Consider the following 16,370-nt stretch of genomic DNA (forward strand, 5'->3'; position numbering starts at 1 on the left):
GAGGAAGATGAAGAAAAAGAGGATGAAGGAGAAGAAGAGATGTAATTGCCAACACTAGAATCTCACATGACCATTTTCCTTCCTTTCAAAAGCCTCTGATGTCTCTAACCTCTGTCCCCAAACTCCTCCTCTTCCTCTTCTCCTCACCCACCATTCATGGAGCAGTCCATCCCCCTCTTACTCCCACACGCCCCCCCACGTCAATTCCCTTCTTCCACTTCCTTCAATCGGCGCCTCACCCTCCGCCCTGAGCTCCGCCCACTAATCCACTCATTTCCATCTCACTCTGTTCCTCCTCTTCATCATTCGCCCACATCCTCTGTTCTCATTTACAGGAAACTTCTCGTGGCTAATATCGTTTTCTAAAATGAAACCGTGAGGATGAGGTGAAGAAAGACTGAAGCTGCGTCACTGTGAGGAATCATCTGTAATCATCTGTCAACGTGTGAGAGAAACATCCTGAGAATCTGACAGAAGGTTCTGAGTTCAGTTCAAGAGAATCAGAAATCCTTCAGAAAAATAGGATTTAATTTCCAAGGATAACAAAGAGACTGGTTTCAAGTCTCAATACGCAGCTTTGGATTTATCTTTTTCAATATTTCACCGCACAACCTTCTATTCAAAGTCAAAAAGCAAAAGTTAATTGTGTGTTTTTTGAAAAAGGTTCTTTTGAAGAATGTCGTTGTGTTGTTTGTGTGTCTCTCCGCAGGTTCTTGAAAAAAACCCAAATTACATTAAACTCAGTGGAGAGAAGAGGTGAGAAACAGCTGATGCAATTTAAATCTAAGGGATTTAATTGGAGTGTTTGTTGATCTGAACGTGGAGCGCTTTCAAAATCAAACCGAATGTTCGGGAAGGAAAAACAGAAACTTTACTTTTGAGCTGCAAATTTCAAACTGCTGCTGAGCCTCAGAACTACAAGAGAGATATTAAAAAGTATATTTGCTGCCACTGTAAAGCAATATACACCCTAAAACAGGTATAGATCCAGGTCCAGCATCTGAAAAGGTGTGAAGCTGCGTTCACATACACAACAGCACCGCAGGAAAAATGTGTCCTGATCCTCATCAATTCAAACATGCAGCAGAGCTAAATATTTTCCTTTCTGAATATTTCCTAAAGCGATCGTGGTGACAAGAGATAAAATGAAAAGTCCAATGATGCTCTTGATGTAGAATCTCAAGACGATGCAGATTCTACTTATTTAAACCTCAAAACTCAAGTTTGTTGTCTTTTTCTTCGTTTGTGTACATGATGTCAACAGAAACAAGAAGTCACGTGACCAGGAAAGTTGTAAACAAGCAAAAGGTTTCATCAAATCATCTAATTTACGGGTTTTAAGCACATCTGGAACGAGGTAATAATCCTTTGTTACAGCGGGAAACTGAAAACAACTGAACCAAGTTGAAGCAGTAAAATGTGATGGATTTTCACAAGTTGACAGTTTGGGTAATAAATCTGTGAAATTAGACCAAATTAAAATGTCGTGCTGACTCAGCATCATCTGTGAGATCAGTTATTAAACTCGTGGCTTCCAGGTTCAGACTCGTCTTAATATTTGACAAATTGTTAATCACTGACTAATTTGTTAAACTTCTCCGACGCCAAGATGAGTCGTAACTTCCACATGAGATCCTGCGTGATCGAACACGTCTGATCCCGGCCCCGCCCACCTGACGATCATCCGCCCATCTGTCCGTCAAACCTCCGGCCTCCTCCGCCCAAATCAATCAGCCAATCACCTCCCTCCATCCCTCCCTCTCCTCCTCCTCACCGTGCACTCCATCTCCTCGGGCTCCGGTTTGATCTGTACAGACGGCATGTCTGTCTCCTCCTTTTCCTTTTCCTCCTTTCCTTTCTTCCTCTTCCTCACAGACTTGGCCGCCACTTCCTCTCGCTCCTCCTCGGCCACTTCCTCCTCCTCCTCCTCCTCCTTCGGCGGCTGAGGCCTTGTCACCGGCTCCTCCTTCTCCTTCACCTCCTCCTCTTCCTGGACTGCAGGTGGTGGAGGTGATGATGATGGCGGCGGCGGCGGCGGCGGCTGTTGTTGTTGTTGTTGTTGTTGTTTCCGGGTCAGGGGGCTCGGCTTGGCCGGGCTCCTCTGCTTCTTCTGGGCGCCGCCGGCATTCTTCTTCTGCTTAGGACTCAACTGGCACTGAGGAGGAAGAGAAGAAGAAGAAGAAGGTGAGAGGAGGTAGAGAAGAGGAGAAGGGAGGGGGGTTGGAGGTAAGGAAGGAGATGAGAGGAGAGGTGATAAAGGGGGTAGTTGAGGGGGGAGGGGGTGGAATTGCAAAGAGGGAAGAAGGGGGGGAGGAAAGAGTGAGAGGAAGGTGTTTAAAAAAAAAAGGAAAGGCCAAAACTTCCAGGCGAGGGGGGAGAGGCCGGGCGGGGGGGGGGAATTAGAAGAGAAGTAAAGAGGGAAGGGAGGGGGGGAGGGAGGAAGGAAGCAGGAAAATATAAAATAGAGAAGAGGAAGTGGGAGAGGAAGCGAGACAGGAAGCGACGAGTTCAGAGATAGGAAGCGTTACCTCTCTTCTGAAGGGAAGCTACAGGAAAAACCACTCCTCTAAAAAAAATAAAGAATCTGCCGAGAGGTGGTGGAGGTGGGTGAGAGAGAGAAACACACACTCTGATTTAAAGAGAGAGAGAGAGAAAGAGAGTCGTGAAGATAGAGAGAAGAGGCAGAGGAGGTAGAGAGACAAAGGCCTGATCCTGAGGCTGCCACTGAGGGAATGAGAGAAATAACAGAAAGAGAAAGAGAGAGAGAGAGAGAGAGAAGGGAGGAGAAGCCGTGAGCTGACCCCTCCCTCTCTTTCAGCGGCAGGCAGGCGGACACACCCTATTCTGGAAGCTGAGCGAGAGACACACACACACATACATATAGAGAGAGAGAGAGAGAGAGAGAGGGGGAGAGGGAGTGCCGTGGAAGAGGGAGTCAACACACACACACTTCTAGTAACACAACACACCCTCTTCTCCTCTTCTTCTTCTTCTCTGGCTCCATTTTCTGTGCACGTCCACTTCCTCCACTCACACGTTCAACATTTCTCTGAGATAAAACTCTGCAGGAACTTATTCACTGCGTTCAATCAAAAATCATCGACTCTGAGGGAGAATCTGACCTTAATGTGTCGTGAGTCGACAAAACAACACAAACCAGTAGACGACTGGAACCGATATCAGAACCCGAGGATCAATACTCCAGTCGTTCTTTCATTTCACCAAAGAAACTCGAGTTTTCCAACATTAAACGTCGTTGAAATACAAGAATTATTGCCAAATAAATCTGGGGAATTGGCAAAATTAGGATTTAAATGAAAAAGAACATTGAAGAATCTGTTAGTCGACAGATTTAGAACCAAAAGTGCCAAAGTTCAAGAAACAACATCAGTTTACTTTATAGAAAACTTTTAGCTTTAAATCTATCTGATCTATATAAGTTTTAAACATATGGATAATTTATAGATAATAGTATAAGAGCTGTTTTGGTCTTTATAAGATTCCTAATAAACAAATACATTGAATTAGATCAATACATATCAGCATGGTTTAATGACGTAATAAAGAAAATAGAAGATATTGAATTAAGCTATTTCTGGTTATGGCTGCAAATAAAAACGTTAAAATGACAGAAAACGGAAAAGTTCTGAAACTCCGGAGTGAATTTGATTTCTTAGAAACGATATTAATGAATAAAAGTGGTAAAATCTTGATTTTCATGTTGTAGTTTCTACCCCACATTATTTCCTTCAGTTTAAACCAGGAGGAAGTGACTCTTGATTGACAGGTCTATAAACTTTGACTGTTCCTGTATTAAAAGATATTGACTCATGTTTATCTTCATCTACAGTTTAATTCACTTCTCACAAACTTATAAAAAAAAACTACGACTTCCCCTTCAACCTCTTTGTTGTATTTTATTTCCCTGCTGAGCTCAGATGATGATAAAGTCGACGTTTCAGATTATTTGTAGTTTGTTGTTTTACCACAGAAATACGTTTGATGGATTTATGCCTCCACTTGAGTTAAATACCAGTGAAACAGGATTAAACACAAGTTTCATCATCATCGTCGTCTCACAATGAAACTGATTCTCAGATACACAAAAACCACTTCTCCACATCCTGTCTGCACCATCGACCCACCGCACAGCCCCACTGCTTTATGGGAAATGTAGAGCAGCTTGTTCTATGAAACTGTGTGTGTGCCTCTGTTAAATTAATCCGGACTAGATATAAGAGAGTCCAGTGACGTAGTTTAAATCAAGCAAAGTGTTTCCCAGTAGAAGTAAGAGCAGGCGGTGAACATAAAGATACTAGTCATAATAATAATAATATAAGGGTTTTTATACGTTTCATTTGATTTATGAACAAGCTCCACGATTTAATATCCAGAATTTACAAAACAATCCACAAGTTTTAATTCCTTATTTTATCTTTGTGATATTCATCAGGATGTGATTAAAGAAATGAGCCAGTTTCTTCTTCTGATTTCTCTCAAAGTCCAAACGTTTAAAATGTTTTCAGATTTCAGAAATTCATCTGCCCGATATATTTATCAAGGTGGAGCCAACTCCAAGAAAACAACCGATAATCTACCAATACCAAAACCCAGGGATCGATACTCGTCTTTATACAAAAGTTTGAACAAGGTAAAGTGTCAGTTTTTCATTTAACAAATCCAAAAATGTATTAATAAATAATATTGGGCTGGATTTGGTCTTTATCTTAATCAATAAACACATAAAACCGATTTAAGTAAGCGCAGCCGGAGAGACCCTGAAGTTTAGAAACAAACTTTTTATAATATTATATCCAGTAATAATGAGTTTCAGACTCAATATATTAACCACAAGTTTCTGTTCTTTATCATTATTATTATTCTTTAATGTACATTTTATTATTTACTCTTTTTTCTATACGTGATCAAGTTTCACAGCTAAAAACTTTAGAAGCTGTTTTTTTTAACCAGTGTTTTAAAGAGTATGAGTTTAAAAAGCTAAAAACCTTTTGAGTCTTTGTCGGATTTTTCTTTATCGGGAATTCATCGCTGAGAAAAATAGAATCCTGGTTTGATCCATAAAAACCATCGTGTGTGAACTTTTCCTCCAGTGACACTAACGAGTATTTTTCTTGACTGTGTTTAGTTCTGACTCTCGACATGTGACCTGGCTCCAGTGGATTCCACAGCGAGGTGGGGCCTCAGCCAATCAGCCAGGGTGTGGCTGCAGGCATCCCCCCCTCTCTCCCTCCACCCACCCACACACACACACACACACACACACACACACACACACACACACACAGGGGACACACACATGCAGGACTCTCCATTGTGCGAGGACAGAGCCCCCTCTGTGCGTCTAAACAAAGGTGACGGCAGCTTGTTGCCACACCTCCCCCCCCCCCCCCCCCCCCCCCAAACTGGGACCCAACAAATCAAACTAACACACTCTCAGTGGTTCTAGATCTTCTAAATGCGCGAGGGGCCTCGACAGATCACGTGACATGTTTAGTGACGGTTGAATATAAAAGCAGAAAATGTCCAGAGACGTGAGACACTGAGGGAAATGTGTGATTCCTCTGAGCCGAGGCTTCTCTCTGGAGCCGCCATGTTTCACCAACGTTCAACAATCACACAACGAGAGCCGGGCATAGCCCAGAATGCACTGCGGCACCAGCATGGGTGACACTCTGAGGTCTGATCCATACCAAAACATATTAAAAAAATGGATTCAAACACATTTTTACATCCAATCACACAGAAACTACAATAATGCAACTATCTTAGGGTGAAGAAGAGGAGCCGTGCACGTAGAAGACGAAGACACAACTTGGAAACACAAGGAGGTTCCAGAGCTTTTGGTGATGAAGGCCGACGCCGGTGTGGACGAGCTGTAAACAACAACACTGATCTTTCCACAGCCGAGTTTATACGTCATGTCCCGCCTCCTGCTGCTCTACAGGCTCCGCCCCTGCTGCTCTACAGGCTCCGCCCCTCGCCTCAATCTTCCCACAAGAACACTTTAAATAGTTGTAAGCGATGCATTGTATAGAGTTACGGACATGATGATAAATGTGGAAAAAGGAAATTCCAAAAAGAATTCCCTGCATTTAGTTTCTTCACTGATTCTGTTATCCCTTCTTCTCTTCTGTGATTGGCCGGTTCTCACCTGAATCTGTCTATTCAGTTCTGTGGAGGTCGCGTGGAATTAAAAATGGCCGATGGAAACTGACCGGTGCCACACCACATTCCTCCTTCCACGACGTTGACGTCCAGTTTGTGGAGAAGTGGATTTGATTTGTTGCTCCTCGGCCAGACGCGACTGAAGCCGGCGTATTGTTTACATTTTTAGGTTCGTGTCAGACGAGCCGGAGGAGGGAGGATTTGTTATTGTCTGTTAGAAAGAGCCGAGGGCGGCAGCCGGTGCAGCTGAAGGGCAGAACTCAGACCAGCGGCTCAGAGTCAAAGACAGAAACGTGATAAAGTCCTTTTACCTTGAAAACTCACAATCCTACGTCTAGAGAATGAACTGTTATAAGAAGTCAGACGAAGAAATCGAGAAACGTTTAACTTCTGCAGGAGCCGGCTGATTCCGAAAGGCCCGATGCTGTCTAAAGCCTGAGCTGAGCAGGAATCTGTGGAGAAGTGTTTCGCACTGGAGGTTTTACAAAGACCTTGATCGAACAGGATTGGCACCAAATTCTTGTGTGTTTGTTTTAACCTAATCTGGAGCTGCAGCCGGGTGGAGCTGCAGCCGGGTGGAGCTCAGCGCTTGCAGGACAGTGCGGACGAGCTCGGTGCAGACGAGCAGTAAATCACAGGAGGGGGGGGGGGGGGGGGGGGGGGGGGGGGGGTAGTGGAATCCCAAGTTGTCTGGACTTCTCTGGAGTCTTGCTCCAGCTTATAGACCACACCCTGCTCCAGCTTATAGACCAGAGAACAGAACCGAGCAAACACTGAGAATCTGGTTGCAAATCCCACTTGATCCACATCTGCCGGCAGGGAGTACAGTGACGGGGTCAGGAGTTGTGTGTGTGTGTGTGTGTGTGTGTGTGTGTGTGTGTTTGCCCGTGTGTGTAGTGTGTGTGTGTAGACCAGCACTAACGAGTAGTGATAGCGAGACACTGCATGACTATGTATATGCGCATGTTGTGTGTGTAAACCAGAAGTGACAAGACTGTGTGTGTGTGTGTGTGTGTGTGTGTGTGTGTGTGTGTGTGTGTGCAAGCCACCCCCCCCCCCTCTGTGGAGTTCCAGGAATAAAAGAGGGTGGGGTGGGTGTGACCCTGTCAGCCTCTGATCCCACCACAGGAAGTCGGAGTGGGGGTAGAGAGGGACGAGCTGCAGGGAACACAGACACAGAACTTTCTGACTGAAACTGAGTCGAGGAAAGAGACACACAAAAAAACGTGTTTACGCAAAATCTAAAACTCTGCAAGCAACAAAACTCACAACGTACCAACAGCCGTGTTGAATCCTCCACTTTGTTTTCCTGATTGTCTGTGAAGCCACTTTCAGACGTGACCTTTTGCTTCTCACACATGCACGACCCAGCGGGGGGGCTTCCTGCACCGACACGTTCACAACAGCATCGAATGGAAGTGACGTATTAACTCCGCGGCAGAGATCACGTGACTGATCCGCGGGGGTCAGTGCTCCTCGCATCTCAAAAACCATCTCATCAGCTTCACGCTTGGTAGATGTATTGTTACGGACCCGAGGATGTGCAAGTGATGAATTTTAGAAACGCTTCAAAACTGATCAAATGTGAATGAGCAGGCGAGCGGCGGCGTGCAGTCAGTGGGGGAGGGGCTTCAGTGTGTGACCTGAGCTGAACACGTCTTCCTCGACGTCCTCAGATGAACCACAGCAGAGGTCAGCAGCTGTCGGCCCGCAGGCCAAACCCCCCCCCCGTCAGCAGTAATATCTGTCCCAGATCATTTTGATTATTTGATTGTTTTGTATTTCACCATAACGGACTGAAGCTGATCTCCGTCGTGGGAACAACATCTTTAAGAATCACTTCCTCTTTTTTGGAGGAATTTTCTCTGTTTATTGCTTCGTTATTCAGATATTATATTGTTCCGACTGTCAGGTTCATGCATTTTCTGTTTAAAATATGAAATAGACTCAATGATCAATCAAAAGACAGAATTATCAATAGACTGATCTCATCAGTGGCTCCTGTGCAGAGGCCCACCACTGATCACTGGGTGCATTACTGGGGAGAAGCAGTACCTGCAGCCGTCCACCAGAGGATCCGTCTCTGCACCTCCAACAGGCCAATATGAATATTTAGAAAAAATCTATTTTTATCAACTCAAGGCCGACTGAGCGTGAACTGAACGCTCGACTTCATCCTCGTACAGTTCCACACGTTCACACCGGCTCAGAACAACCAGTCTGTTACTGCAGAGCTGGGGGGGGGGGGGTGTTCAGAGCAGCAGAGTTCAGGTGAACCAGCAAACGTGGGTTTTGTGGGATGCATCACTTCCTGTCTGTGTGTGACAGTGCAGTTAATCACAGGCTGTAAATGAAGATGGGAAACACGTCTCCACTTCCTCCCTCTGCCCAGAAGCCAAAAGGTCTCAGATACGCCACAGACGTCATTCGGAGCCAGAGTCTGTGAAGTGGTGATCGTGGTGTGGAGCCGTGTCACCAAGGTCCCGCCCATTACACACTCAGCCAATCACAAGTTAGTAACAGCTGTCAATCACGATGTTTCAGCTCGTTTTTATAGCATCAAATAACCAAGAGCAATAACAACCTAAACGACTGAAACCATCTTTTTTCAGATATTATTTCATCATTTTAACTGATAAAGTTTGGTCTATGTCCCATCCGCTACCATGGATGAGGCAGGTTGTGTGACCAATGCTGCAGCCGGCCACCAGAGGGCCATGGAGACGCTTTGGCTTCACTTTTGGGAGCTGTCCTGTCGTCCATCTTTATTTACAGCCTATGGAAGTTTATATGCTTCTATCACACACAGCAAAGCAAAAGAACGACATTAAATTCTCCAATCACTTCCTTCAACTTCACGTTGTCTCTGTTTCTTTGTCTGTGACACGAAGACAACGTATAAAACGGAATGTGTTGATTCCAATTTGCCAAAAAATGACATCCGCATGTTGAGGTCATTCTCTTCCACAAACTACATTCCTGACGCCGCGTCCACATCATTCTGGAAACAGCAGATGTCGGTGACGTCTTACTGCGGCAATTTGGAATCTTTACAAATAAAAAAATATATATATTTATATCTCATTTGTCCTTAACATCTCTGTTGCAGCAACGTGCAGAAAGAATAAGTGTTTTTAAATGTAAGAGTGGACGAATGCTTTTCTCGATAAAAACGAGCACAGTACCAGATAATATTAAATCCATTATTACACTAATTGAAGAGACTCGAGTGTAAAATAAAAACAGTTGATGAGATTCTTTTTTACAGCATGCGTGAGAGAGAGAGCGAGAGAGAGAGAGCGAGAGAGAGAGAGAGAGAGAGAGAGAGAGAGAGAGAGGGTGGGGCAGAGAGACTATCTGGGTCAGCGCTCTCCGCTCTGTCACTGCTCCGCTGCCTTTCTCCAAAGCCCCCGGCCCTGCATGTGTGTGTCTGTGTGTGTGTCTGTGTGTGTGTGTGTGCATGCATGTGAATGTGTGTGCATGGGTGTGTTTTGGGTGGGGGGTGGGGGATCGCCCCAGTCAACCCAGTTCTGTTCATGCCACCCACACGTAGAAGTAGCACACTTCACGTATGGTCATGCCCACACCCACTAACCAAAAAATAAAAAAACGTTCCCAAGCTCTTCCAAAGAATTTTGAAGGTACACACAAACACACACACACACGTACACACGTACACACACACACACACACACAGAGCACAATCAGCTGTAGAAGTGGAAGAGAAATCACCGAACTCCAGAGAAAAGCAGAAGGGTTTATTTCCCCATAATGGCCGCCTGTCCTCGTACCGCTGTGGGTTCATGCTCAGTTCAGAGCGCCGTCACACTTCCTGCCCGACACGCCACTGATACTATTCAAATATATAAAACCCGTAATTTGTCGGTGCGCTGAATGCAAACGCAGTCAAAGCCTCAGGTCCGGTTAGAGCAGGCGGTTACGCATCTTCAGGGACTTTTTTTGTGGCACCTTCGGGATTATTCAGACACAATGAGGGGGAAATAAAAAAGGGACAAAGACGAGGTTTTCCCTGTCGCTCGTTACAAATCACAAAGACCGGCTCTGGCTCGGGAGAATCTGGGGATATCTTCAATGGAGAGACGACAGAGGATCTGAGAGGAAGAGGAGGAGGAGGAGGAGGAGGGGGATGAAAGGAGCGAGGAACTTTGAATTCTGGGTCAGCATCTTCAAACTCAGAAAACCACTGGGATGTCCTGAAACTAAAGTAATTTGTGACACTTGGCAAAATATCCTTTCTCCTTTAGGGGAAAAAGTCTGAGTTCAACTTTTTTCTGGAGTCAGGGAACGTCCCCCCCCGCCCGGCCTCGTCATGCTCCTGCTGCTGCTCTCCTGGAAACTGGTCCCTGCTCTCGAAACAAATCATCCACACTAAAACTCTGACGTTTAAGCGGCGGTTTATGTTCTATAAGAAGAGTCATCCGACCTCGTCAGACAGCAGACGGGTTTATAGCTGCTGTAAAACCACCTTCGCTCGGTGGAGGGGGGGGGGGGGGGGTGGAGGAGGGTCCTGTCCTCGCTGGATTCAGTATATATCACCGTTCACCACGTTTCAATAAAAAGGAGAACGGCCCCCGGTGGAGCGGACTCCCTCACCGAGGCTCAACTTTAAATTTCAATTAGCTACGTGAAGACAACACAATGCAGGTCGTAAAAATCACATCGCGGAAGAATGGTAGGTTCTTCCATCAAGATGAATTAATGGAGGAAAAGAATCATGTCCCAACTTTCCACAAAGTTTTGTAGGAAATCCATTTAGTAGTTTTTAAGTAATCCTGCAATTATAACAATAACCGGTGGGCTGTCTTTCTTTCCGTTATACTTTTGAGGAAATCTGTGCATTTGTTTTCTAAAATAATCCAGAAATCTACAGAATTATCATTTGCTCTCGGTGCCGTTCTAAAGCCGTCATTTGATTTAACCGTTACTTCCAGTAAAACGAGCTGGCGTTGAAAGTGTGTAGAAGTTGCAGCTGTTCACAACACGAGAGACGTTTTGGCTGCTCATCGGCCCGGATGAGATAATCAAACCCAGAAGCTGAAGCTGATCCAAGACACTGATCCGTCTGTTCAACGTGTGTCACTCTGATAAACTCAGGAATAAAACTGCACACTCACTGTAAACAGCAAACAGCTCACGAGAGCACTGGTGTGTGCACTGGGAACAATGGAGGCCTCACGCACACGGCTCAGTGTCTGGGAGTGTCACTCAGACATTGCTGACAAACAGGTGGAAATGACTTCACCTCGTCTCTGATTGGTCGGTTATCAACGGGGGAAGGAAACGCCCGAGGGGCAGGACGAGTTCACGTGAAGGTCACGAGAAGTCCGAACGCAGGGAGGGATTTTTAATTTAGAGGACAGGAGCAATGAAGGAGAGGAGAAGAGGAGTTGTGTGTGTGGGGGGGGGGGGGGGGGGGGGACAGGAAGGTCAGTTCCCATTGGTTTCCCAGTTGTGGGTCCAAACATTGGTCAACTCTTGTAACTGGAGTCGCTGACACTCACACAGACACACTCACACACACACACACACACACACACACACACACACACACCTCCACATATGGACTTGGTTTTGAGAAACAAGTCGACCTTCACTTAAGGAAGAAGAAGGAAAACACTCAAAGCCTTTTTCAGAAATGACCCCCCGGGTGAAATCTGGAGAATTGGCTCCGGAGTTTAACCAGAGTTTGACTTTCACACATGTGTGTGTGTGTGTGTGTTTGAGCGTGTGTGTGTGTGTGAGAGCTATCAGTGCTTACTGTTCTTTCATGCAGACAAATTACCACATGCACACACACACACACAGACACAGACACACACTGCTCTCTTTCTGCTCGTCGCCTGCATGTCTCATCATTCGCCTTCTGACCTCCCTCACTTACTTACTTTCTGTTTCTATGTGTGTGTGTGTGTGTGTGTGTGTGTGTGTGTGTGTGTGTGTGTGTGTGTGTGTGTGTGTGTGTGTGTGTGTGTGTGTGTGTGTGTGAGTGACAGAGATGAGACAGGCTGTGCGGAGGCTTCATGCCACTTTCAACCGGTTTCATTTCACCGACAACAAAGTTAACACAAAAGCTGCGTTTAGCATCTGGACCTCAGATACAAGAAACAAAACATCTGCATCAAACATGCAGATGTGTTGAGTTCAGGCCCCAGTGAGACGTGATAGGTTCTATGATATGTTACATGTTTATATTTCCTGTTTCCTTTGGGTCTAGCAGCTGAGTCTACAGGAAGTGGTCTGTGTCTCGAGCTCATCATTTCCAAAAGTCTCTGGTTTTTGCTCCGTCCAGATTAAAATGTGTTTCTGGAGAATTCAGAAAAAAAAACATCTTCTTCTGGACAGCAGGCGTTACCATAGCAACAGCGATGCAAAGACATGGCGGGGGGGAAGTGGCCTGAAAAATCATCTGAGGTCAAAGTGGGTGATGCTCCATTTTAAAGAGGAGATGAAGAGAGGAGAGGGAGAGGGAGAGGATGAAGAGAGTAGAAGAGAGGAAGAGCAGATGAGAAGAGAGTAGAGGGAGAGGAGAAGAAGAGGAGATGAGAAGAGAGGGAGAGGACGAAGAGAGGAGAGGAGATGAGAAGAGAGGAGAAGAAGAGGAAGAGGAGAGGGAGAGTAGAAGAGAGTAGAGGAGAGGAAGAGCAGATGAGAAGAGAGTAGAGGGAGAGGAAAGGAGAAAGAGGAGAGGAGGAGATGAAGGAGGGCTTGGGAGGAGGTTGAAGTGGAAGAGGAGAGGAACAGGAACAGGAGGATAGAAGAAGAGGAAGAGCAGGAGAAAGAGGAGAGGAGGAGATGAAAGAGGGCTTGGAAGGAGGTTGAAGAGGAAGAGGAGAGGAACAGGAACAGGAGGATAGAAGAAGAGGAAGAGCAGGAGAAAGAGGAGAGGAGGAGATGAAGGAGGGTTTGGGAGGAGGTTGAAGAGGAAGAGGAGAGGAATAGGAACAGGAGGATAGAAGAAGAGGAAGAGCAGGAGAAAGAGGAGAGGAGGAGATGAAGGAGGGCTTGGAAGGAGGTTGAAGAGGAAGAGGAGAGGAACAGGAACAGGAGGATAGAAGAAGAGGAAGAGCAGGAGAAAGAGGAGAGGAGGAGATGAAGGAGGGTTTGGGAGGAGGTTGAAGAGGAAGAGGAGAGGAACAGGAACAGGAGGATAGAAGAAGAGGAAGAGCAGGAGAAAGAGGAGAGGAGGAGATGGGTTTGGGAGGAGGTTGAAGAGGAAGAGGAGAGGAACAGGAACAGGAGGATAGAAGAAGAGGAAGAGCAGGAGAAAGCGGAGAGGTGGAGATGAAGGAGGGTTTGGAAGGAGGTTGAAGAGGAAGAGGAGCAGAGAGGAGAGTAGAGGAATAGAAACAGGAGGATAGAAGAAGAGGAAGAGCAGGAGAAAGAGGAGATGAGGAGATGAAGGAGGGTTTGGGAGGAGGTCGAAGAGGAAGAGGAGAGGAAACTAAAAACCAAAGAAGTCAGTGTGAAATAAAAGAAACAACAGCACAGAGAGACAGAGAGGAAGGAGGGAGGGTTCTCTCTCCCCCTCTCAGCTGTGACTTCACATGTGTTCTTCCTCTTTATTTAACTCTCTCTCTTTCTCTCTCCTCTTCACAACCACCTCAGTCCTTCACTCTTATCTCTGTGTTTAATGTCAAATACACACAGACACACACAAACAAACAACAACATGTGGAGGAAACAAACAGACGAGTGCAGAGGTGAACACACTTCAGCTTCACTCGGAGCCACAGAGGACAAACTTATCTCCCCCCCCACCGCCCCCACCGCCCCGGACACTCCCTTTCACTTTCACCCCCCCACCACCACCGCCTCTTAAAGGGCCAGGGTCCTGCTCACAGGGGCCGTGCACACTCACTGGAGGTTCAGCAGAGTTTGAGCTGCTCTGACAGTCGAGGAGGAAACACGACATGTGGACCAGGTCACCACAGGGGGGGAGAGGAGGAGGAAGAGGAGGAGGAAGAGTAAGAAGAAGAGGAGGAGAGGAGAGGAGAGGAAGACTGCCATTTTGTTTCCAAGTTTCAAAGATTTCAGTCCTTGTTGAATCTGTGAATTTGGCAAAGTACTCCAGGTCATAGAGTTATGTTGGCAGCCAAATGGATTTTTCTAGTTTTTATAAAGATATATAAGAGATATAAACTCTGCTCAGACGTGTTTACAACAACAAAGATGCTGTGTTCAGGTGAGGGGCGGTGCAGCACCATTCAGCTCGTGTGTATGAAACCTCCTCAGCACACCCACTCTGCAGCGTTTCCACCGGGAGGAAGAGAAACCCAGGAGGCTCTCACTCCAACATGTCACACAAAGACCCAGTGGAGAATGTCAGGAGATTATCTGGGGTTCAGTGCACGTCTGAAAGCAGCGAGAGAGAGGAACAGTGATCTGGTCTCAGGCTGCAGGACACAGGGAGGGGGGGGGGGGGGGCTGCTCCTTCTTATTCCATCAGCTCCTGCAAACATTTAAACTTTGAACCCTTTTGTTTAGAAAATGATAAAAAACATCCACTCCCCTGTTCTGTAGATGTTTCAGTTAGTTTTTTAAAAACACAAAAGTCAGCCTGTGTTCTGTCAGTGTTGTTTCTGGAAATGTCACCACAGACAGATCGGGTTCATATAAATAAATACTTTTATTAAAATTAAATAAGTTATTATAAAATATTTGCCACTTTGCTCCTGCAGTGATCACAATGACCTGATTCCCTCTGTGACCCTGATCAGACCTGGGATCAGCGTCTCCTGTGACCACTTGTGATCAGATCTAATTTCCAGCTCTCTCTCTTTCTCTCTCTCTCTTTCTATCCCCCCCCCCACACACACACACACACTTATCTAATCTCAGAGCTCGAATCGAAGTGCAAGTCAAAACAACAGCTGACGACTGGACGAGTCAACATTGACCAAGCGGAGGGGGGCGTACCGGCCCCGGGGTCAAAGGTCACGGCTGCTGCACGATACTTTCTCTCTCTCTCTCTCTCTCTAAGTCGAGTCAGAGATCAGAAAGTTCAGGTGAGTCCTTGTTTATTATTCTCACACATTTGATAGTTAATACAAATAATGCTTTTATACATCAGGTGTTAATTTGTGTTATTTTTCAGTTTTTGTACGACCTCGTGAATGCACATGCTTTTAGCACCTTCCTGTTTGGTTCTCTTTGTTATTATCAAAATGACAGATGAGATAATGATTGACTCGTAGATTCTGTATTAAATGTGCTGCAGTTTGTTTTTCACATTTAATCTTAAAAGTGAATAAAATAAGGAGTTGTCACAGAATCCTTTACTGAACTAAACATTGTGTTTTGATTCCCAGTCCTTGACTTAAAGACTTTTAACAATGAACACATCACAGTGTTAAATCCACTTAATCACCTTCATCAGCAGCAGCTTGACTGAAACTCTCAATATGGATCAACACATATTGATTAAATGATATTCTGCCACAGTTGGATTTATGAATCCACTTCTGTCCGTTACGCTGACGTCAATGAATGTTTCCTCTTTCCGTCGGGGCCATTGGATTATACATGTTTATCATATTTATATATATATTATATATTTGTCTGGAGACGAGTGTGACGAAGCTAAATGAGCTAAAAGAGGCTGAAAGCTGCTGCGGGGGGGGGGGGGGGGGGGGGGGGCTGTTGGTGTAAACATATTTATTCGTGGATATTTAGACGAACTTTTATCAACACACGCTCATCAGTCGTGCCGGTTGTTTAGTCTCAGATTGTGTCCACTTTGTGTGTCTGTGTTTCCAGATGTTGTCGTGATTCTCCAGACTGTTCCCGTGTTGACACGCTGTTTTTTTTGTTTTGTTTTTTGATTTCCTCCGTCGACTCACGACGCTTCCGATTGGCTCATTTATGGCCGACAGATGCTGCCGACTGGCAACCAGCCAATCGTGACCCGTGTCTGTCGAGGTGTTGGAAACGGAAATTCACTTTAAACTCTTTAAAACACGTCTACAGTGTTTTACTCATGAGTTCATACCAACAAAAAACTAAGACATGGCCTTCTTTCTTACTTTCTTTTTAAAATGTTGGTCTGAAAGCACACACACACACACACGCACACACACGCACACGCACACACACACAGTGTAAATGCAGCGGAGTGCAGAGAAGAACTGGGTGTGTCTCCATCTGGCTGGCAGAGAGGGCGAGAG

General features: G+C 45.7%; 1 protein-coding gene across 3 annotated transcripts in view; it reads right to left on the reverse strand.

Annotated features, from left to right (window-relative positions):
• The window catches only part of LOC128457428 (uncharacterized), a 34,040-nt gene that overhangs the window by 3,702 nt on the left and 13,968 nt on the right, over positions 1 to 16,370 (reverse strand). For 2 of the 3 annotated variants that reach the window (XM_053442108.1, XM_053442109.1), the window contains exon 2: positions 1,775 to 2,155. In XM_053442108.1, coding sequence (XP_053298083.1) covers positions 1,775 to 2,155 — 381 coding nt within the window. Of the gene's footprint in view, positions 1 to 1,774; positions 2,156 to 2,528; positions 3,332 to 16,370 lie in introns of those variants that run through there. The other variant, XR_008341924.1, reaches the window with a different exon arrangement.

The sequence above is a fragment of the Pleuronectes platessa genome, chromosome 15 (genome assembly GCF_947347685.1).
Source record: "Pleuronectes platessa chromosome 15, fPlePla1.1, whole genome shotgun sequence".
Classification (NCBI taxonomy): Eukaryota; Metazoa; Chordata; class Actinopteri; order Pleuronectiformes; family Pleuronectidae; genus Pleuronectes; species Pleuronectes platessa.